General features: G+C 47.3%; 1 protein-coding gene and 1 long non-coding RNA gene across 5 annotated transcripts in view; one reads left to right on the top strand and one right to left on the bottom strand.

The window, feature by feature from the left end:
* Positions 1-2,205: 2,205 nt before the first annotated feature.
* Positions 2,206-18,765, bottom strand: MSMB (microseminoprotein beta). Of its 4 annotated transcripts, none has more exons than XM_017652665.2 (5): positions 18,638-18,748; positions 15,187-15,353; positions 6,911-7,016; positions 5,744-5,849; positions 2,206-2,460 (listed from the first exon to the last, which is right to left on the bottom strand). In XM_017652665.2, the coding sequence occupies exons 2-5, from the start codon at positions 15,235-15,237 to the stop codon at positions 2,331-2,333; spliced, it is 393 nt and encodes a 130-aa protein (XP_017508154.1). In that variant the 5' UTR covers positions 15,238-15,353; positions 18,638-18,748; the 3' UTR covers positions 2,206-2,330. The 4 variants fall into 4 exon arrangements, with proteins under 4 accessions (XP_017508154.1, XP_017508155.1, XP_017508156.1 ...); XM_017652666.3 differs by having other exon boundaries at positions 6,926-7,016; XM_017652667.2 differs by lacking the exon at positions 15,187-15,353 and having other exon boundaries at positions 18,638-18,765.
* The window catches only part of LOC108392430 (uncharacterized), a 46,320-nt gene continuing 25,851 nt past the window's right edge, over positions 2,393-22,861 (top strand). The window contains exon 1 of the long non-coding RNA XR_012133291.1: positions 2,393-2,482. This is a non-coding gene — a long non-coding RNA (uncharacterized lncRNA). The remainder of the gene's footprint in view (positions 2,483-22,861) is intronic.

Here is a 22,861-nt window from a genome sequence, read left to right as displayed (position 1 = left end):
TTATTGAACCACTTGATTCCACTCGACTGTAAACTTAAAAATGGATAAGATGACACAGAGAAAACAAGTAGTGATTTTACAGCATCTCACTACGCTGATGGACAGTGACTAATGGGGTTTGTGGGGGGGACTTGGTGAAGGGGGGAGTCTAGTAAACAGAATGTTCCTCATTAATTGTAGATTAATGATACCAAAACAAATAATAAATAAATAAAACCCTTTAAAAATGGTTAAAATGGTTAAGTTTTATGTTATGTATACTTTGCCACAATTTAAAAAATAATAAGTCAGTAAATAAATGTTTGAGTCCAGATTCCTAGTCACATCATCTAACTTCAAAACAAATGTTTGTTTGCACCACATCACACCACACCATTTTCCACACTCTTCATGCCATCACTGTGTACGTCCCTTCACAAGCTGTCCACTGTAGCATTATTCACGTTGGAACTTTATTTATTTATGACCAGATGTTAAAACAGGAATTTTCCTGTCTTAGTTTTGACAGAGGTCCCCAGTACTTGGTGCTAATTGCTCCCCATGTTTCCCAGCAAGGTGAAGGACCATCTAAGTAGGATTTAAAAAGGAGATGATCATGACAGGGCTTGTAGATCCCACCCAAGGGTGATAAGGGTCAAGGCAATCTCAGCGGAAAACAATAGGAAACATAGGTTCAGGTGCAGAAGCTAAGTAAGTGGAAGGGGAGCTGTAGAGAAGGAAGCGCAGTAGGGAATGTCAGAGAGGCCCACAAAAGCCCCAGGAGGAAGTAGATCACCCTGAACACCCAGGCAGAGGGAGCCAAGACTAAATGGTATCCTCAGTTCTCCTGTCCCCCATTCCCTCTTCAATTCAGATGCAGACTCTGGATTGAGACTTTCTGAAACTCAAAGTGACCAAAGAACTTTTTTATTATCCTAGTGCCAAAAAACTAAAGGGCCTGCCACAATTGCTCAACTAGTCCACATAGCATGTTTAAACAGGCGGGAGTGGGGGAGGTAGGAAATAAATCTCTTTATTGATTGCCCATGATTACTCAATGGCAGACTGTTTGCTTGTTGTCTGTCACGTACACACACAACTCCAAGAGCCAGGAGAGCAGGTACCTTGACTCTTTGTTTCATTGCTTGTTGGTTCACAAGCTCTTCACTAGCTTCCCAGGTGAAATCTGAAGCCAGCCCCCATACGCAGAGGGCCAAAAAAGGTCAAAGAAAGAGGCAGGCCACTCCAGATTGGTAGGTGGCATGTTTAATAAGCAAGAAAACTTAGATGTTAGGCTTGTCTCATATGGCTGCAAGACAAATAGATCTCTGCACCTGCCCACCAGTGTTAAAAGGTTTTAGAGACGCCAAAGCTGGGTCCTGTCATGTATACAGCCCAGATGGTCTCAATACCGTATCACTATCTCAAGGCTCTGTCCTTGAGGCAGCGTCTGAGCAGGGCAGGCAGGCGGAACCTACATTCCGAGGAAAGGGGGAGGGGATGAGAAGCCTCTGATTGCTAAAGTCCAACTCACAGATCAACTTGTGGTCACACCTTCTCAAGGATATTCCCCAACGCTGCTGTAGCCTAAGCCCAGAGCAACCTCTGGCCTAGGCACTCAGTAAAGACTTGTTGAATGAACACATACTCTCTAACACAGAAAGAGCAAGAGATGATCAGCATTGTCACTGTTTTAAGTACCTAAGTTTTGGGATGCTCTGTGTGTAGCAAGAGATAACTGTACCCAAGCCATTCCCCACCCATAAGGCTGAGAACCTCCTGGCCTTTTAATACTCCATCAGGCTTCATGTGGTCTTGGAGGCACTTCTGCCAGGCTGCCCTGCTTTCATCTGTTCTAACCTCAGAGAAACACAGAGTTATATGAGGGTCACAGCATGGAGGATACTCTCTGAAGAGAAGGAAAGAAAGGTAGACATGAAAACTACAAAGAAAATAAGGGATCTGATTTCATTTCAAAACACATTTCTTCTTTTTGCATTGTTCATCAGCTAGCAGGACATCAGGGCAGCAGAGAACAGACGTAACAGAAGCAAAAGAAGCAGCAGTGGTACGCTAAGTAGGGGATGCATAATGAATTACTGAAATGCAGGGAAAATATGAGTGTTACTCATATTAATTTTGTCTTCTTTAAATGTTCACATGCTTTATAGTGTACAGTATATCAATGCATAATTTATAATTTTAAAGTATACACATAGTCAAGAGTTTGCTCAAATTTTTTTTACTGATAGGTAGGGTTATACAATCAAAGAGGCCATAGAAGAATAAGGCTGGGTCTGCGAGAAACTGGGCCCTTTCAGGCTGGAAGCCCTGGGTCCACACGAAGCGTGTTACAATATCCATCCACTGACAAAGCATTCCCTTCCTGGGTTTGTCCGCTCCACTACCTTGTAGGTGCAGGTCTCCTTGATGAAGATTTTCTGGCACTTGACTGGATCATAACCGTTGGGGGCAGCAACCCTGCCATGGAGACAAGAGCAAGGTTTGTTAGTAGGGAAAGGATGCCCAGCTTCCCCAGGGCCAGCTCTGTGCTGGAAGCAGCCCACACTCCAGCTGTCTAGAATGCCCCTCACCAACTTAAGGTCACCTTTTAGCTGGCAAGCCCACAATGCTGCCTATGGGAACCTGGCCCTGAACAAATAAAACCTGGCTATGAACACATAGACTATCCCACATACACAGAAGGACAGCTGGAAGCTCTAACAGCCCCAGAGGTAGGTGGCTGCTCTGGAGCCAAGCAGCTTGTTCCATCCTGACTCTTCTTGCCCTATCTGCTCTGGAAGTGGCCAGCAGTGCTGCTACTTGAATGTGGGAAGGGGATGATTGTCCCAACCCTGGCACAGAGGCTGGTTAGAATAGGAGCTGACTCAGCCAGCAGAAATAATCACTCCAGGCCCAGGAAAAAGCTGATGGAAAGTAGGGGCCATCTCCCCAGGAAAATCCACCCATACATTCAAGGGTGCAAACAATTTCAAGGACCATTGCCCTCTTGGAACACATCCATAGCCCCAGATTTCAATTTCTGCTCCCCAAAGTATACATAGAAGCAGCCTATCCCCAGGGTCTTTTGTTATAATGATTCCTCCAAAAAGGTAACCCTTGACTTACTTTAACAAAAAAGGACATTTCAGTCCTCTTTCCAAAAGATAATCTGGGAACCAAATTGAGGACTAGAAAGAGAATTTCCCAGGGCACCTGGGGTAGGGGCATTTAGCACTGGGAATGTGAGGGCAGCCTGGGCCTGGAACTCTGTTCTCAGCTTGACTGGCACTGGGCAGCTCGAGATCTGGACAGCATCCCCTAGAGAGTGCAATGGGTCAAAAAAATCCTTCCAGAGAAAATTTAATCAAAATCTATATTTTGCCAAGACCAAAAGAAATCACAAGAGAAACTTGGTAGGCTATGAGGCAATTACAGGGGAAAGGAGTTGGTTCTGAATAGGAGGGAGAAACGTGCACATTTCCTCCATGTGGAACAGTGCCAAATGGGATAGGCAACATGGAAGGAAAGAGGGAAGGGGCACCTTGAGCCCCAACCAAGTGTCAGAGGTCCCAGGCTCAGGGGATACAGAAGTGACATAAAGAAGCATTAAATATTTATTGAGTTAAAGAATGTATATGCAGATTATGATTAGCACACATAATGTAGGGGGGTCACAGGGAAGGCAGTAGAGCAGAAAGAAAACAAGTAGTGACTCTATAACATCTTACTATGCTGATGAACAGTAACTGTAATGGGGTATATTGTGGGGACTTGATAATGGGGAAAATCTAGTAACCACTATGTTGCTCATGTAATTGTATATCAACTTAATTGATAATTTAAAAAATCATCACACACACAAAAAGAACATATATGCAGAATCTCATTTAATTCTCATATCCACCTGATTATCCCTATTTCCAGTGAGTAAACTGAGACTCAGAGAGATTAAGAAACATATCCAGGGTCACACAGCTGGTATACAAGGAAATGGAGATTGAGACTCAGTTACTTTGACTCCAGCCTCAAGGCTCTTCCCACTTCACTCTTTACTACACTAGGCCCATGGGAGCCCTAGAAGAGGGTCACATTGATGTGATAGTGACGATGCAGCCCAGACCAGCGGCAGGGTGCTGAGTCTGGTGACAGGGCTGATTTGGCCACTTTGGAGGTGCACTCTGATGTCAGAGAGGGATGGCTCACTAGCCCTTATCTGGTCCATTACAATCACACTCCAGAGTCACATTGACACTTAACACAAAGACAATGTCAAATTTCTGAATCCACAAAAATCAAAGTTCAGCTGTAATATCTAGTAATCCAACTAAGGCAATACCTGGGAACTTGCTTTAAGGAGCCAGCCAGTCTCCTGATATGATATCCCTCTTGTTCCATTAAGCACTTAGCATGTGTTTGGAACTTTCCAGGCACTTAAACTTCAGCAGCACTTGGGTGTTCTGATTTAAGCGAAGTAGTCATTCCTTTCCTCACTGGTGATGCCATAGACTCTCTAAACACTTGTTAAAATTCAGATTCCTTAGCCCCCTTTGATTCTGATTCAGCAGGTTCTGGGGTGGAGGTGGCCAGGAATCTCTACGTCATTGTTTCTCAGATGAGTCCGTGATCAGGCAAGTTTGGTCAATATACTTCATTTATGCTAGTGCCTCTGTCATCAAAGCCACTCCTGTTCTTGCAAAACACTATAGGCCAAGGCTGAGAAGAAGACATCAGATGGATTTGTGGTGCTCGGGGTAGGGGAGTAGAGTGGCTAGTATGGACGTAGCTGCTAATGAAACAGGAAAGTCAGGGCCACACTGTGGGAACTCTCTGTTCTAGGCCATGTACTAGACCTTTGGTATCCACAGCAACCCAGCAGATAACATCTACACAGGTTTGGGGCTGACATGTTACACTTGAGCAGTGAAGCAACATAGAGTTTAGAGTACAAAGTGCAGTACAGATCACCCTTTTTTTTCCCCTTGCCCACCCTACAGATCACCCTTCAAATTTCACATCCACTCCCTCTGTTGTGCACAGAGCCACTCCTGTTCTTACAAATCACCACAGGCCAAGGGGGAACTGAGAACTGGGTAACTTCTAGATTAGCTTCAGACCATGAGGTACCCTTTCCTGTCTTCAGTAACCTATCTGAATATAGGTATTTAGTAATAAAGGTATTTATCAAGTTTCAAAAGCAAAAGAATTCAGACTGAGGTAGAGGCAACCCAAATGTCCATCAACAGATGAAGGGACAAGGAAAATGTGGTCTGTAAATACAATGGAACATTATTCAACCTTAAAGACAAGGAAATTCTGAGACATGCTACATGTATGATCCTTGAGGGCATTATACTAAAAAAAGCCAGTCATCACAAAAGAATAAATATGGTACAATTCCAATTATATGTGGTACCAAGAGTTGTCAGATTCATAAAGTAGAATGGTGGTTGCCAGGGGCTGGAGGAAGAGGGAATGGTGAGTTAGTGTTCAATGTGCAAAGAGTTTCAGTTTGGGAAGATGAGAAAGTTATGAGGATGGCTGCCCAGAAGTGTGAATGTACTTATGCCACTGAATTTTACACTTAAAAATTCTCAAAATGGCAAATGTCATTATATATATTTTCCCACTATAAAAAAAAAGAAAGAAATAGGGTGAAAAATGAAATCCCCTTCAGGTAAGGATCCTGCAAGGAGTTGCTCATCAGAGAGCAGCCCCAGGGCAGTGGCATCCTGGCTCTGGGCCCTGCTGGCTCCACACTTACATGCTGCAGCAGGCAATTCCATCTTGGCCACACTCACACTCCTGGCAGTTCTTAGTCTTCCACCGTGAGTTCAGAGGGTGTGTGACTCCATTAAGATCCCGACACTCTGAAAGAATACATGTGGCATGGTCAGTAGAGTCCCCACCTCATGCAACCAGAACAAGGCTTGTAGGACACTGGAGCCGGCCCCTGCCAGCTGCACCCCTACCCACGAGGGAGAATCTTATCGACTGTAAAGGCGCCTAAGAAAGTGCTTCTGTGTTCACTCACAGATAATTCACGCCGCTGATAATGTGTTCTTACGGCAAGTTTAAATCCATCCAGATTTTTTTTTCAGAACTGACACATCAAGAAAAAATAAGGCTCTCCTCTTTAATCAGATAGCCATTATGAGCCTGTGGATAGTTCAGGCCAAGTGTTTTGCTGCTGGGTTATCTCTGGACAAGTGCCTCATTTCTCCACTTCCCTTTGCTTTGCTTCCCAACCCCAAATGCACATGTGCAATATCTTGGGTATTTTTTTAAAACCTATTGTTTGCATTCAAACACAGAACAATTAAATCAGAATCTCTGAACATAGGGCCCAGGCTGCCGTATTTTTTGAAATCTCCCCAGTTGATTTAAATGTCAACCAAGGGCGGAACTGCCCACTGTAGATCCTCAGTGGTCGGAGTGTGCTTGAGGGACTAAGGGACTGGCAACATCAGCACCACCTGAGGCTGTGCTTGTTAGACTTGCAGACTTACACACCCCTTCCTGGCTCCCAGAATCAGAGCCTATCTTTAAACATGATTCCCAGAGGACTTGTATGCACATTAAATTGGGAAAGTACTGCTTTGGAATAATCAATGGTTTTCAATCCTGGGTGCATGAAGGAGTCAGTGAAGTTTTAAAATGTGCAGCTCCTACCCCAAAGATCGTGGTTTACCTGCTTCTTGGATGGAGCCTGAGCATCAGGAAGTTTCAAAAACCCTCCAGGAAGTTCCCCTACAGCTTGAGTCAAGAACTACTCTCTTACATAAATAGCAAATTGAAGTTCCTCATATTACTCCATTTCTATATCTGCCTTAATCCTCCTTCTCATGTAAATTCAAAGGCCTTCATCTGCCAACAGGTTACATCTGCCAGATTGCAAGAACATAATAAACACTGAAAAGCCAGGACTTACCATTAGATAGATTACCTGGAGTGTTCTCTCTAGGGATGACATAGCACTGGGCGTTGCATAAAGCCACAAAGGTGGTCAAAACCACAAGGCTTCTCAGAAGGGCACTCTGTAATAGAAAGGAGTGGGGAGGACAATGAATGAATTCAGATGGTAATCACTGACTGAGTGTCCTGCACAAGGATCCCTGCTGGGCTCTGGCAGGTGGTTTAAAGATGGATCTTCTACCCTCAGGTGATCTAGCAAAAGAACAAGATTTATACATGTTACTAAAATACACTGGAGAAAGAGCTAAATAGAAGTCAAAAGTCAAAAGGTAATAATGAGAGTGTGCAGATTTAGTACAGAGGGCCTCCAGGAAACCCTGGTGGATTACTGATTTTTAGCTGCTTTGCAGAGTATGCATAATTTAAAGGATAGAAATGAGGGAGTGGAAGAGAGTTTCAGGAAGATAATAAAACACTGGTAAAGGAACAGAAACAGAAAATGCAGTAAGAGATGGAGTTTAGTTGGAGTTCATAGACCATGAGGCTAAGAACTCTATTTCCAGATGATAAGGCCATCACTGATGGTTGCATGCACATTTCAGTTGGTGGGCTATTTAGGGAGGAAACCAAGTTAATTTCCTACTTCATTTCCCACAGTGAAATAATTTCTAAAAGGATTTGAAGGTTAATTTTTTACAGTAAGTGAAAGGAAAGGAGCGACACATAGCAGCAATTCACCGGAGAGTTCCGCTTTATTAGGGAAAGGTGCTGGGTTATATAGGAAGGGGCATGAATTGATTGAGGTGTCACTTCTACGGGGCTGTTGGCTGTTGGCTAGGTGCTGGGATTGGGAGGGGAGCGAGAGGTGATTGGGCTTCAGGTGGCGCCGCGGGAATTGAGGACCCCGAAGAGAAGCCGGAAGTTTGCCATCTTACTGGTGGGGACCCTTCATTCCCCTCTTTCTCCTCTATGGGTTTGTGGACGTTGCTTTCTCTCTGGCTGCTTCCTGCTGAACAGGGGCGGAGAAGGGAGTGAGGGCTTGAGGATTGGGAGGAAAGGGTTGATAGGACTCCCTGCAGTAAGGACGAGTAGATGTGGACTTCTTCAGGTTTGGAAATTAATGAAGGTTCCCTGTAACCATAGGTTGAGGACCTGTTGATTCCAATGGTGCCAAGAGGATATGGGTGTCAGGAGCCAGGCGTCTGCAGCCATTGTTTCCAGGAAGTTTCCAGCGGAGAGAGGGGTCTATCTCAGCATGTGGTGAGGAGGTCACGTGAGGGTGAGGGATCTTCTGTGGCCAGAAGCTGGTAGTTCTTGAGTAAAAGCTGGTTGAAAGCTTGATTAGGGATTTTTCCGACTTGGGATTTGATGAACTTTATTATACAGGGTAAGTAGAGACAGGCAAGAAGAATGATTATTATGGGGCCTGCAATGGGCCAGAGCTAGGTGAGGAGGGGGTTTGTCAGTATTGAAAAGAATGGGTTGGAATTGGAAGCAGAGTGGAGACTGGAGGCAAGGTCGGTGAGTTTGTTAATGTCAGTTTCTGCAATGCCGGATTCATTGATGTAATAGCAGCACTCTTCCCGGCGGAAGACGCAGGTGCCGCCCTTCTCGGCTGTAAGCAGATCTAAGGCCCGCCGGTTTTGAAGGGTGACTTTAGCAAGCGAAGTGACCTGTCTTTGGAGAGAGGCTAGGGAATCGGCAGTGGATGTCAGGGCTCCCTCAAGTTTGGCGTTGAGATCTCTAACTGCCCATAGAAAGTAATGACCCAAGGCTTCTCCCAAAAACCCTGCCCCAATGGCTGAGGTGGTCAAAGATATACCGACCATGATGGGAAGGAAAGCAGCCCATTTTGTGCGCGAGGGCAAGGGAGGTTGGAGCTCAAGGAATTCTGCCATGCTCTAAAGTGTTAACTGTGGGATTAGGGTGATGAGAATGCAGGGTATATCGGAGTAGAGAGGCAGTGAGGTGAAAAGACTGCCATTACACTAAAAGAAGTGTCCCGGTTGCGTAAAACTCTTAGAGCCGGAGGTAGGGGTGTAGATAGAGAGGCAGTGAAGTGCGCTGGAGGGGGGTGGAGTTGGGCCTACACAGTGGTGGATGGTGAGATTATCTGCGTATTCTGGTTCTCATAGGGGTATGCCTGCCAGAGGGCAGAGGGGTTGTCTTTCTGCATGGAAGGAGTAGTTGGAAATATTAAGGGGCACGGCGGCCAGCAGTTGGCACTGTAGTGATGCACACAAGAAACAATTGGCGGTGTTAAGGGTGTGGTTGAGAAAGATGGTGGTGTCCTGAATGAGCTGTAACAAAGAGTAGGAGAAATGAGAAGAGGGGCGGGGATAAGAAGATGAAGAGGCGCCGTCCAGAGTTTGGATAATGACTTTTTCAGAATGTCTGCTATCTGATGCAACTTGAGAGATCTGGGAATGAGAGGGAACATACTTTTGAGAGATATGAAGGGTACCGTGGGGGGTCGAGGAACCCCCTGTAGTAAACTGAGGCTGTGACTCTGGCAGCCCATCGAGAATCCCAGGGATCTGGGATTGATAAGGAGAATGAGCCGTTGGGATATTTCATGAAACGGTTGGAGGAGTAATACTGTGGGTACTGGAAGTTACTCATGTAGTGAATGGCGCAAGACCAGTAGGGACATCTCCTGTAGGTGTCTGGCTATCACCTGCAATAGGCTTGTTTTTGGTCATAGAGGAAGCAGAGGTAGGGAGAATAAGGGTAGCTGCTAGTGAACACTTCAGTGGAGGGAGGAAAGTGGAGGTATAAAGGCTCAGAGCAGCTTTTCAGAGGGCAGTCTGGTGTGGCAATGAGGGCAGTAACTTTTGTTTGATGCTGTGTGTAAGTCTGTCTGACTTTGAATCACCATACAAAGGAGGCTGGGGTGGCGGGGAAGACAATAAGAATGAGGAAAAAAGCAAGAGAGCAGTAAAGGAGGAAAAAGTCATGATTCGGGTATGGATGGCAAAGGGGGTGAACGGGATTTTGGAGGAAAGAGGACAGTAAGGTCAGGAGTCTGGAGGGAGGGAGAGTCTGTAAACTTTTGTAGGTTAAGAGATCTTTTAGGTGATGTGGGGACAGAATGGTAAGGGGCGCCCTGAATGTCAGTTTATGAGCTGCCTTCTGCAAGAGCTGTCTAGCGGCTAATGCTCGTAGGCAGGGGGCCCATCCCCGAACTGTGGGGTCTAATTGCTTGGAGAGATAAGCTACTGGGGCAAAGGATGGGCCATAATATTGGCCTAGGACTCTTAGAGCTTGACTGGACCTCTCATGAATGTATAATGAGAAGGGCTTCGACAAATCAGGAAGATGGAGAGCTGGGGCTTCTACAAGGGCTTGACGGAGCTTAATGAAGGAGTGTCGGGGTGAGGAGGATAATGGTTTTTTAGGGGGGGCTCTTGCTGAGGTTGTATAGGGGTCTTGCCAACAGGGAGCAGGGAGAAGTTAGGGATCTATGTTCTAAAATATCTAGCTAGGCTTAGAAAGGGCCTAGAAAGGAAAGGATTTCTGTCTTGGTTTTGGGAATAGGCAGGTCAGAGAGGAGCCATTTTCTGTCTAAGGTAATGGACTTTCTTTGTTGAGATAGAAGGAATCTGAGGTAAGTGACAGGAAGGGAAGAGATTTGAGCTTTGATGGGGGATACTCGGTAACTTCTGGAAGCTGGAAGGTTAAGTAGAGAGGCAGTGTCAAGTTGAGACTGTTCTCACGAGAGACTGCAGAGTAGAAGATTGTCTATGTATTATAATAAGGTGGACTTGGAGTGATCATGATGAAACTGTTTGAGGTCTTGAGCTAGGACCTGTCTAAAAATATGGGGACTATCTCGGAAGCTTTGTGGCAAAACTGTCCAAGTGAGTTGTTCAGAATGTCTTGTGTATGGGTCCGTCCAGGTGAAGATGAAAAAATCTTGGGAGCAGGGGTCTAGAGGGATAGAAAAATGGGTCTTTGAGATCTAGGACTGAGAAGTGGGATGCTGAGGCTGTATGGATTTGGAACTAAGGGATGGATAGGGACAATGGCTATGTTGATGAGGCGAAGGTCTTGGACAAGGCGGAAAGATCGATTGGTTTTTTTAACAGCTAATATGGGGGTATTAAATGGGGAGTGAGTGGGTCTGAGGTAATTTTTGTTTAAGAGATCTTGAATGATGGGTTGGAGGCTTATGAGGGCTGAAGTGGTTAGGGGGTATTGGGCTTGACAGATATACTGAGAGGGGTCACATAATTTGATAGAGTCAGGGGGACATAGGGCCACGGAGGGGCTTGTAATGTCTTAAACTTGGGGATTTACAGGGTGTATGAGGGCAGAACCGGAGCTTTCATTGGGTAGAGGGGGGTCGTCGGCTATGAGGGCCATCAGAAAGGGAGTACTGGGGGTTGTGGGAGTGGATATAGTTATGGAAATGTGGAGGAGGGAAAGGATGTCTCGTCCTAGTAAAGGGATGGGACACTGGGGCATAACCAGGAAGGAGTGGGAGAAAGGTATGGGATTGTCTTGGATTGTGCTTTCCCATGCTGTTCAGACATGGGGAAAGGTGCTTTCCCATTTTCTCTACAAACATGTGAGAAGACAAAGGCGGTCCCTAACAGGGGAGAAACAGGTGATGAGGGCAAAGACGGAGGAGGCCCTTGGGACCGGGGGAGGTTAATGGGAAAATCTGTTTACCTCTTACCCTGACTATAGGAGTAATGGCAGGCATGGTAGGGCCCCGGTATTCTCGCAAGACTGAGAAGGTGGCTCCTGTGTCTAGGAGGAAGGAGATGGGGTGACCGTCTACTGTTAAAGTAACCCTGGGCTCCTGTTTGGTGATGGAAATTGTCGGGCAAGAAGCCCCCGGGCCCTGTCAATCTTCTTCTGCCAGCCCCACTACGGCGGGCTTAGGATGGGGGTTGTTCGTCCAGCCTCCCCTTCGGGTGGTTGGGCAATCAGACCCCCAGTGGCCCTTTTTGTGGCATCTGGGGCATGGGGTGGTAGGAGATCTGGGGGAGGGGCACGCCCTTGACCAATGTCCCTCTTTTCCGCACTTGAAACAAGCTCCTGGGGGGGGCTTGTTTGTAGAGGGGCGCCCAGGTTGTGGTTTTATCAGCTGGGCCAACATCTGGAAATTGGCCTGATCAGCTTTTTGTTTACGGTGTTCTTTCTCCTCCTCCCAGTTATGGAAGACTTTAAAGGCCACTGTTAGGATCTCAGTCTGTGAGGTAGCAGGGCCCTGTTCTAACTTACTGAGTTTAGCTTTAATGTTGGGGTAGCTTTGAGCTAGGAATTATGTCATAAGGACATGTCTTCTTTCAGGTGTTTCTGGGTCCAGGCTGGTATACTGTAATAGGGCTGGAGTGAGTCTGTCTAAGAACTCGGAGGGGATTTCGTCTCTCCTTTGAATTATGTCTTGGAGTTTTGAAAATTGACTACTTTACGAGCTGCCTTTTTCAGACCTGGTATTAAGCAGGAGGCAAAAATATCTCGAGAGCAGAGACCCATGGTGGTGTTATAATCCCAGTGTGGGTCTTGTTCAGGGACAGCAGTGGGGCCAGGGGGATAGGTAGGGTCAGTCCTGTGGGTTTCAGTAGTGTGCATTTGGCCGAGGTCTCAAACTCGTCTACGCTCTTCAGGGAGGAGAGTATTGTCCAGGAGCATGAAAATGTCATGATGCGTGAGGCTGTAAGACTGTAGGGTCCATTGAAACTCCCTGATGTATGTCATGGGATCAGTGGAAAAGGAACTTAGGCATTTCTCTAGTTGGGCTAAATCTCCAAAGGAGAAAGGGATGTGAACGCGCACGATGCCTTTGGATCTTGCTACTTCCCAGAGGAGGGCGATAATTTTGGGAGGCCCTCGGGACTGAGTCTGAGGGGGACTGAAGGGTTCTGGCTCAGTCTGTGGGGGAGTGACACGGTCTAGCCATGCCTAGTCGAGCAGGTCCTGAAGTGCAGAAGGGGGGCAAAGAAAATAAAGAAAGATAGAATTGGACCCACGTGTCGCCAGCTAGCAGCCCAGCTGCTTACTTCTGCCGCTCTAGTTGGGCTTAAACTCATGACTCTGAGGTTAAGAGTCCCATGCTCTACTAATTGAGCTACAGCAGGGCTCCAGTTAATTGCTTATGGAATGCGTTGTTTTCTATTCCTGCCACATTGGCAAGTGGGGGAAGGGCATAGCTAGAAGCAGGGGCGGTGTTTCTACACATCTTTAAGGTCTCCCTATTTTCAGAGTGAGGAGTCTTGGCAAGATATGTTTTTGTGGACAGATAACTTCTAAGGACTGCACCGGTTTTTGTTTAGCTTGTGCTTTCCCATGCTGTTCAGACATGGGGAAAGGTGCTTTCCCATTTTCTCTACAAACATGTGAGAAGACAAAGGCGGTCCCTAACAGGGGAGAAACAGGTGATGAGGGCAAAGACGGAGGAGGCCCTTGGGACCTAGTTAAGGGGGGGGCTGAAAGGCTCAGGCTTAATCTGCAGGGGACGAAGGCGGAGGAGGTGAGATGGGGGAGGAGATGGTGGGGAAGGAAGGGAGAAGGGCTGTTGTAGGAGAAGAAGGGGAAGGGAGTGAACGGGAGGCTTCTGCGGGGGCGGTGGCTTGCAGGCTAGGAGAACTTGGGAGGGGGCGGGGGGGAGGAGGAGGAGGAGGAAAGCTTCCATATAGGGAATCTCCTTCCATTTTTTCAGGTGCTGGCAGTAGTTAAAGAGATTGCGAGTGATGTTAGGATCAAGAGTTCCCCCTGCAGGCCATGGGTTGTTATTGTCTAGGGGGTATGTCGGCCAATCTTGGGAGCAATATTTACGGAGTTTTGGTTTTATATCAGGCGTCAGGGAGAGGGTAGCCAGATGCTTAAGCAGGCATTCAAGAGGTGAACTTTCAGGGAGGGATGAGGAGGCTCCCATGGCTAAAGGACAGAGAAGGAGACAAACAGGGGAAGACGAATGGAGATCCTCGGACTGAAAGCAGACCGCAAGGAGACAAAGGGCATCCCCGATGATCCTTGGTGGTCTGCGGAAACTCGTATATGAGTCAGAATTTCTTAGGAAGTGTGGGTCGTCACCCAGACTTCCCTAAGAAGGCAGAGTGCCGGAGTCACGAGGTACCTAGCGCTAGGCGTTTTCGGCAGACAGAACAGATTTCGGTGGATGGAACAGAAGGAGGAGGGTGCGGGGAAAGGGAGCGTTCTCATCCGCAAAGGAGTCACCTCGTTTATGGCTGTTGGAGGGGGGGGCCTGAGTGTCCGTTGCAGCCGTGAAGGCCTGAGGCGGGGATTTATGGCTGTCAGAGGAGGGGCCTGAGGGTCCGCTGCAGCCGTGAAGGCCTGAGGCGGGGAGAGTTCCCTCCTCATCCCCAAGCGTCAGGGCCTTGCCGGACAATCATGGTCAATGGCACTGCGATAGCTCGGGGAAGAGTGGCCCACTCCGGGGGGAAAACTTACCTAAAGGCCAGAGAGGAGTGGTGAGTGTGATGAGCCAGCGCCGGAAAAAGAGGACGAGGGCAAGCTGCTGCTGGTGTCGGCGGGAAGACGGGGCCCAGTTGGGGTGTCCCGTCTCCCGGGTTTCGGCACCAATGAAAGGAAAGGAGCGACACATAGCAGCAATTCACCGGAGAGTTCCGCTTTATTAGGGAAAGGTGCTGGGTTATATAGGAAGGGGCATGAATTGATTGAGGTGTCACTTCTACGGGGCTGGTGGCTGTTGGCTAGGTGCTGGGATTGGGAGGGGAGCGAGAGGTGATTGGGCTTCAGGTGGCGCCGGCGGGAACTGAGGACCCCGAAGAGAAGCCAGAAGTTTGCCATCTTACTGGTGGGGACCCTTCAGTAAGATCATAAACTAATCACAGAAAGTACAAGTAAACATCTGTCTTATTCTAAGCATAAAAGAAAAAGAAAAGAAATAGGTTTGAATATGTAAAAGTCCTAAGTCCATAAAAAAAACTAAAAAGCAATTACCAAATTTGGAGAACAATATCATTATATGAAGAGTTTCTATCGTTGATGGGAAAAAGAAAAACATGCTAGTAGAAAAATGGCATTTCACACACAGAAGACACAGACCCAAACAGAAATGAGAAACAAACACATGAGAAAGTTCAGCTTACACAAGAAATATAAATTTGTAGCCAAAATAGAGCCATAATGGGATGGCAAGAATAATTATTTAATTTCTAATACCCACAGGGAAATAGAGACATATATGGAAGTAAAATTAAAGTGCACAAGGACGTTTGATCTTGTAACAATTTCTAAGGAGAGCAACTTGATAGTTATCTCCAAATTCTTCAAACTGACTATAACATTGAACTTCACCTTTTCACTTGTAAGACTTGATCCTGAGAAGAATGGTGCAGAGAAGGACATAGACTTCTCCTCAAGGATGTTGACTGCAATATGAAAATGGAAATAGCCAAAACGCCCAAGAACAGGGCTGGTTGAGAATGTGATGATTCAGAAAAAGAACAAAAAATCTTGATAAACTGAGGAGAGAAGAGAATATGAAATGACATGAGCAAGTGATCATTATTTGTCATTAAGTGAAATAATGCAGGTTACAAAACAGTCTGGGTGTGGTGATTCCTATGGTATAAAAAGGTATATGCAGAAGGAGATACTCAGAAAGAAACTGAAGGTTTAGTAACAAATTTACAAGTCATTTTTGAACTGTGGGATTATGACAGCTTTCCTCTTTGGGTTTTTCCTCTTATTTTCTGAATTGTCTACAATGAAATGCATTGGTTTTAGAACCTAAAGAAATAAATCGGTTCTTACAAGAAACCCTCAGTACATTTCACACACACCAGAACCTGAGATTGCCCTGCTCTCTGTGTTTCCTTCTTTTGCATAATCTTCAGCTTAAGGTCACTGTGAAAAATCTGAATTTTTTCCAAGAAAGAAAGGAAGAAAGGAAGGAAGGAAGGGCAAGCAAGCAAGCCTTATTGATAGTTTCTGTTCCCTTCATCCAGAAAGAGGGCCCTTGGTGGTGATCACAGTTATCTTGGAGGTCTTGTTTCATCAAGTCTGATGAACAGAGGAGTCAATGGACCAGGGTAGGTGAGAGGCACTGAACATCCAGACCCCCCGCAGCTCTGAGTGGAGGCACCCACTGAATGACTGTGGGATGGAGTCCAAACATGGTGGGGAGAGTGGAGCAAATTGTTTAGTTTTGAGACAGCCAGTTGACAATACCCCAAATAGCCTGCTCCTGGCTCTCTCTCCTCCCCTTGCATCCTCCCACTTGAGTGGGCATCAGAATGATCTTTTATCTGGTTTGCTAATAAGGAAACTGTCCCAGACTCATTGACAAAGATGGGGCCTTTGCATCTCACCAAGTCCCCCATATGAGAAGCACAAGAATGATCAAAAACAGTGCAGCTTTAATGTGCATATAAATACCTGGGAAATCTTGTTAAATAAAATGCAGATTTTGCTTGATGGGACTTACGAGTCTGCCTTTCTAGCAAGCTCCCAGGTAATTCCAGGGCTGCCAGTCAGAGTCCCACCCCTGAATAGAGAGGCTCTAAATCCCCTTCCTGTCTCCGTATTCTATTCTTCCACCTCCCTCCCTCCCTTCTTTGCTTCTTTTCCTACATTCAGTATACAGGACCCCCTGATAAGTGCAGGCGCAGGAAAGAGTGCAGCCATGAGGCAGACATTTGTTAGGTTTTCTAGACAGTGTGGCTTCATGCTCCACCTTGGGGTGAAGCAGGCTGTCAGTGCCCCTAGGAAGTGTGACCCTTTAGGTAGGTCTTGTTCCCTGAAGGATCTTGCCTGTGTAATCAAGAGTCAAGCTTCTTTAAGGGTCTTAAGAAGTGCAGGGGCATTGCTAGGCCTGCAGCTTACAAAGTACACTCAGAGGCTGGAGGAGGGAGGACACTACCCTACTGATTTTCTACCATTCCCAGCTCTTTCCCAAGACCACTTCTGAGAACTGGCCTGAGGGAAGCCCAGGGTCCATTCCCAAGGACGCTTTCCAACCTCACTTGTCTCTTCCTGTCTATTGGCCACTTCCTTCCTCTTCTCCTTTGCCCACCGACAGGAGCCCAGCTCATTCCCTTTTACTGCTTTAGCAAGGGACATTTTTTTTAAAAGATCAAATTTGAATTAAAGACAGAAAGGAGGTTTAGATTTGTAGATTTTCATGCAAAATTCTTTCTTAATACAACATGATACAGTGAAAAGGTGCCCAAGCTTTGCTGAATATTACAATCACCTAGGCAGCTTTCAAACCCCCTGATTCTCAGGCCTGACTGCAGACCAGTTAAATCAGAGTATCTGGGGTAGGAGTGAGGTAGTAGAAGTTTTCAAAGATCTCAGGTGATTCCACTGTACAGCCAAGTTTGGGAGCTACTGGCCTAATGATAAGGAAAAATTCTGAAATGTCTTAAATTAAGTGACATAAGGTCTGGAGAACAAGGAAAAGAGACAAGTGGTCATCAGTCAATGGCCTCAAGCCATAGCTAAACAGAAACTCCATATTCTTGGATGAACTCATTTCAACAATCATCTAGAAGGTCACCGAAACCACGTCACCCCCTTTCATGTGACCAGTGTCTGACCATCATCAGCAACCAATCCACAAGCCTTTTCTATGGACTAACCACCTATCCTCAGATTGTCTGCCTGTCTTGCCAATGGGTTTCAGTCCCGGACAAGTTCACTATGGATTCAATGAGGCCAAGGAATGACAATGGAACGTTCTTGGAGTGAAAGGGTTTATACCCAACTTTGTTCCCATGGTGGCAGGTCAATCACTAGAATCCTGTCCACTCAAAGCAAGTCTGCATGCAGCAAGCCAGTCTCTGTCTCTGGGTCTCTCTACCCCTGGGCCTCTCTACCCCTGCAGCCATCTCAGTCTCTATCCTTGGCACTGCCACCACTCCAGTCTCTGCTCTCCTGCAGCCGTGCAGCCATGCGGCCATGCCACTGTGTCACCCAGAGCACTGGGCGGAACTCTTTATATAGAGTCAATAGCAATGTATTGCCCACATGTGTGTAATGAGTAAGCTGACCAGGGCCAGGCAAGAATCCTGGCCATAAGAAGCTTCACTCTATCCACAACACCACTTTGAGTTAACCCACCTTCCTTATCTGTAGCCAATGTGAATTTGAAGAACTTTTTTGCCTTGAGACCCCTTGTAAATTTGCCCTGTTTCTTAAGTGGGCAGACAAGTTCCGTAACTGGCCTTGCTGCTGGTGAAGCAGATACTGCCTGTCCTAGGAGTCAGTGCCTATCTGGCTGCATCTGTAAGGACTCAATAGACCCTTTTATTTCAGAGATCTCTCAGTCTCTAGAATTTCTGATTTGTCACTAGAGAGAGGGACGCCTGGGTTCCACTCTCAGTTCTCCCACAGGCTCCTGGTAAGGCACCTGGGACAGCTTCTTCCCCTCCCCAGACTCAGTTTTCTTATCTGTAAAATGATACAGTGCAGTAGCTCTGAAATTACATTTGATTTCATAAAACACTCACTCAGGTCCCAAGAATTAGACACATATGAAACCTAATTGAATCCAAAAATCACTAGAAGAAATAGCAGCTCTCATCTTGCCAATTAGAAATAGTGCTAAATTCATGAGGATTTTCCCAAGCCCCTAGACTCCATTATACTCTCAACACACTGAATTGCAAGTAATATAGTAGATTCATAATGAGGTCACATTTACCATTAAACAGTAGCCAACAGAAACACATCACATCGTATTAAAATAAGGACACATCCTCTTTTTCTTTTCTGGCCTTTATGTATGAAACCAGTTACGTACCATTGTGTTGAGCAGGAGTCCTTGCAGGCATGTGCAACAGGGAAAGTAACACCAAATTTATATAGGAGTGAGGAACCACATTTCTGATATCATTAGGAAAGAACATTCCAAGGTCATATTCAATGTTGACAGAAGGTTTACTATTAACAGGAAACTGTGGTATCAGGTGAGTTATTCACGTGGTCTCCCTTTGTGTGTGTCTGTGTCCTAACCTGTTTTATGAAGACACCAGTCATATTGGATTAGGATCCACCCTAATGCTCTCTGCTTACCTTAATTACCTCTTTAAAGGCCCAATCTCCAATATAATCCCATTCCGATATACTGGGCCTTAGAAATTCAATATGATTTTAGGGGAACACAATTCAACCCACACACCATTTTATCTCCAAATGTCCCCTGCATTGCTCACTGCAGTGCCTCAAATGCCACCCTGGGTTCCCCTCTACCCAACAGAGGAAAGCTCAGACCTCTTAAGCAGTTGACTCACGGAAACTCTTCAGAGCTGACCACTGTGATCCTTTCTAGTGCCACCCTTTATCACCCTTACAGTTGTAAAGGAGGGCAGAGGGCATCAAGAGTCAAGAAAAAGGACTAATAACATTTAACCTAACTGCCTAAAGCATGGGCCACCCAGTTTTGAATAAACAACCCGAGGCTAAGCTTAGAAATGCACCTGCTTTAAGTTAGATAACTAGAAGTGGGCAACAGCCTGGGGGCATGATCCATGATAAGTCACATAGACATGCTTGGGTAAGCAAGAGATAACAATTGAAGCGGTCAGGCAACTGGAGTGTTCCCTAAAAGGTTACAATATAGAATGTGTTTTAAAATTATTGGTTGTAGAAATGCGTGGGCTTCAGTGTAACGGCTGTGAAAATCCTATATAAGCAATACCTAAAGTTGCCTGGGGGTCGGCAGCTCGGACTCGGCCTGCGTGTCAGGGGAGGTGCTGTTGACCCCAGCTTGCTGGCTGAATAAAGACTTTGCCTGTACTTACATCTCCATGCCTGTGTGCTTTGTTCTCTGGGGGAAAACCCTGAGTTACTGGACCCTAACATTTGGGGGCTTGTCCGGGATCCGTGCGGCTTCCCTGAGAACAAAGGATGGCTGGAGGCAAGGTCTAATTGTCCGGATGGGGCAGTGCAATTTGAGGGTCGCCCCCTCGTGTCTGCATAAATCCATTATACAGTGGGAGTCGCCATCCCGTGTATGGTCTCGGGTTAGTGACCCCAAGTGAGAGAGTCCGGGTTGGTAGTCCCGGCTCCCAGGTTAGCGACCCTGGGTGAAGCCCAGGTAACCAATCCTGGCCCTAAGGTCCGAGTGACTCGGCCTTAGGAAGGCAAGTCCGATCGGCAGAAAACTGGCGCCCGAGGAGGAAAAGATCGAGCTCGTCACCCTGCGGCGGTTCGAGTGGACGCCTTTCGGGAGAATAACGAGAGTTTTTGAGGATCCTGAAAGTGGTGAGTGTGGTGCACACCAGAGTGAGAGAAGGACCGGTCCGAACGAGTGTGATCAGATGTGTGTGTGCTTGGTGTTTATTTTACTGTGTTTTGGTTTCGGTTTATATTTTTTTATGTGCTTCTTATTTTAAGTTTCCTTGTTCTAAGGCTCTCCTGCTCTCTCTGTTCCTCCTTTCTGCCACTACATCATTCCCAATGGGCACGGGTTGGGCAATTAAGAGCCATTAGGGCGCCCGCCGCTAGAAGACTCCCGTGACAGGATAAGGGGGTCACAGCCGTGAATCCCAGATAAATTTGCGTCCCCTGCAGAAGAAAAACTGTGCAACGACAGGCACCCATTCACAAGCACATATAACAGTCATCTTGTTTGAAGTGGCATCTTCATCCTTCGCCTTTGTCTCCCTCATATCCTTTTTCTTCTTCTTTTTCACTATGGGTCAGGCTCAGGCTACTCCTAAGAGTCTGATCCTTTCCCATTTCCCGGAGGTCAAGAAACAGGCCTTAAATATGAGCCTTGGCATCAAGAAGGGTCAGCTTGACACCTTTTGCTCAGTTGAGTGGCCTTCCTTTGGAGTAGGCTGGCCGACCCAGGGATCTCTTCCCCTGGACCTTATCGGCAAAGTCAAAACCATTATCTCCCGACCAGGCCCTGAGGGCCACCCTGACCAACTCCCCTATATCTTGGTCTGGGAAAATCTAGCCGAGAATCCTCCATCCTGGATGAGGCCTTTTTTGATGGGGAAACCTCATCCTGAACCCCTAAAGACCTCCATCCTAGTTGCTCAGGAAAAATTAGAGCCCTCTGATCACAGGGCCAGAAATCCTGTGCGCCCAAGTGTGCCGCCTGTCCCTCCTGACAGTTCTCCTCTCTACCCCCTTCTGCCGATTGAGCAGCCACCCCCGTATGCGGAGGAGGGGTCTGAAGCTGCCGGGAGGATACAAAACGAGGCTGGGGAACCCAGTGGGAACCAGGCGGCCGCAGCTTCCCCAGACTCTTCAGCAGAGGGAGGCAGGAGACCGGAAAGAGCTTCCCCACACTCCCCCGCCCTGGCCCCACGCTGGGCGCCAGGTAGAACAGGAGGAATGCAATTAAGGCCTCGGGGGGCCAGGGAACAAGAAGGGGAGGCTCCCTCCTCCACCTCAGAAGGAGCAGTGCCCGTTCTGCCTGTGCATGCCATCGGTACAGGCATCGCTCAACAATATCAATACTGGCCCTTTTCATCTAGTGACCTCTATAATTGGAGGACTCAGAACCCTCCCTTCTCAGAGGACCCCAAGTGTCTTATAGGTTTAGTGGAGTCCATTCTGTTTACCCATCGTCCCACATGGGACAACTGCCAGCAATTGCTCCGCACTCTCTTCACGACGGAAGAGCGAGAGCGTATCCTCAATGGGGCCAGGAAAAATGTCCTCGGAGAGAATGGAAGACCCACTACCCTCCAGCCCATCATCGATGAGGCGTTCCCACTTACGCACCCGGATTGGGACTTCGGGACTGCAGAAGGTAGGGAGCGTCTCCGGGTCTACCGCCAGACTCTGATGACCGGTCTCCGGGCGGCCGCCAGATGGCCCACTAACCTGACTAAGGTAAAAACTATTGCTCAGGGGGAAATGGAAAGCCCAGCCGCGTATCTGGAAAGGCTGTTTGATGCTTACAGGCAGTACACCCCCATAAACCCAGAAGCAGAGGAACACAGATCAGCTGTAGTCCTCTCATTCATCAATCAGGCAGCCCCCGATATCCGGAGAAAACTCCACAAGCGGGAGGACCTGGGGGAGATCTCTATTAGAGAGCTGCTGCAGCAGGCAGAGAAGGTCTTCAATGCTAGGGAAACTCCAGAAGATAGAGAAGAAAGGCTGAGGAAAGAGAAATGGGTAATACAGGAGAAAAATAGGAAGAAAGACAGAGAATTTCAGAAGAGGGAAAACAAGGAGCAGAGGGAGGAGATGGCCAGGATATTCCTGGCCGGGGTGAAGGAGGGCCCTAGGCCACCTCGAGGAACAGGACCCCGCCAATCCCGACTAGGACAAGATCAATGCGCCCTGTGCAAGAGATATGGACATTGGAAGAGGGAGTGCCCCCAAAGGAGGGAACAAGGAGGAAGGAACCCTGTTAAAACCCTGCACCTAGGAGAGGAGGATTGACGGGGACAGGGCTTGGCACCCCTCCCTGAGTCCTGGGTAACCCTGTGCATGGAGGGGACTCCCATTGGGTTCATGGTAGACACTGGGGCACAATATTCAGTTCTCAACCAGGTCCACTGTCCCCTGAACCCAGGACACACAAGTATAGTCCAGGGAGTGACAGGGTCCAAGAAATGTGCCTGGACCACTAGCAGAAAAGTGGACCTAGGAAGGCATCAGGTCTCTCACTCATTTCTGGTCGTACCTGAGAGCCCCGCACCGCTGTTAGGTAGAGACTTACTAACCAAGGTTGGGGCGCGCATTCATTTTGAACCAGAAGGGATAAAAATCATGGACAAAGAAAGGCAGCCCCTACAACCGGCGCATGTGTTAACTCTGTCCCTGGCCGACGAACATCCTCTGTTTCAGACGGATCAAGAAAAGGGGGGCCGGGGAGAAATGGACTCTTGGTTACAGAGGTTCCCTTCCACATGGGCCGGGACCGGAGGAATTGGTCTCGCTAAACACCTATCCCCGGTCGTTGTTCAACTCAAAGCCACGGCTCTACCCATCCGGGTCCAGCAATATCCAATGCCGGAAGAGGCTAGGAAAGGAATAGCACCCCATATCCATACAC

This window comes from Manis javanica, chromosome 7, assembly GCF_040802235.1.
Source record: "Manis javanica isolate MJ-LG chromosome 7, MJ_LKY, whole genome shotgun sequence".
NCBI lineage: Eukaryota > Metazoa > Chordata > Mammalia > Pholidota > Manidae > Manis > Manis javanica.
Note: the sequence above shows the minus strand (reverse complement) of the source record. Positions and strands in the feature narration are given on the sequence as shown.

What these genes read in the sequence shown, in the direction of transcription:
- MSMB (XM_017652665.2), bottom strand. Translation starts at nt 15,237, where the DNA reads ATGTCCTTCTCTGCACCATTCTTCTCAGGATCAAGTCTTACAAGTGAA. An exon ending in CAAGTCTTACAAGTGAAAAG is followed by an intron (nt 7,017 to 15,186) that starts GTGAAGTTCAAT and finishes TTTCTATTACAG; the next exon opens with AGTGCCCTTCTGAGAAGCCT. An exon ending in TCCAGGTAATCTATCTAATG is followed by an intron (nt 5,850 to 6,910) that starts GTAAGTCCTGGC and finishes GTATTCTTTCAG; the next exon opens with AGTGTCGGGATCTTAATGGA.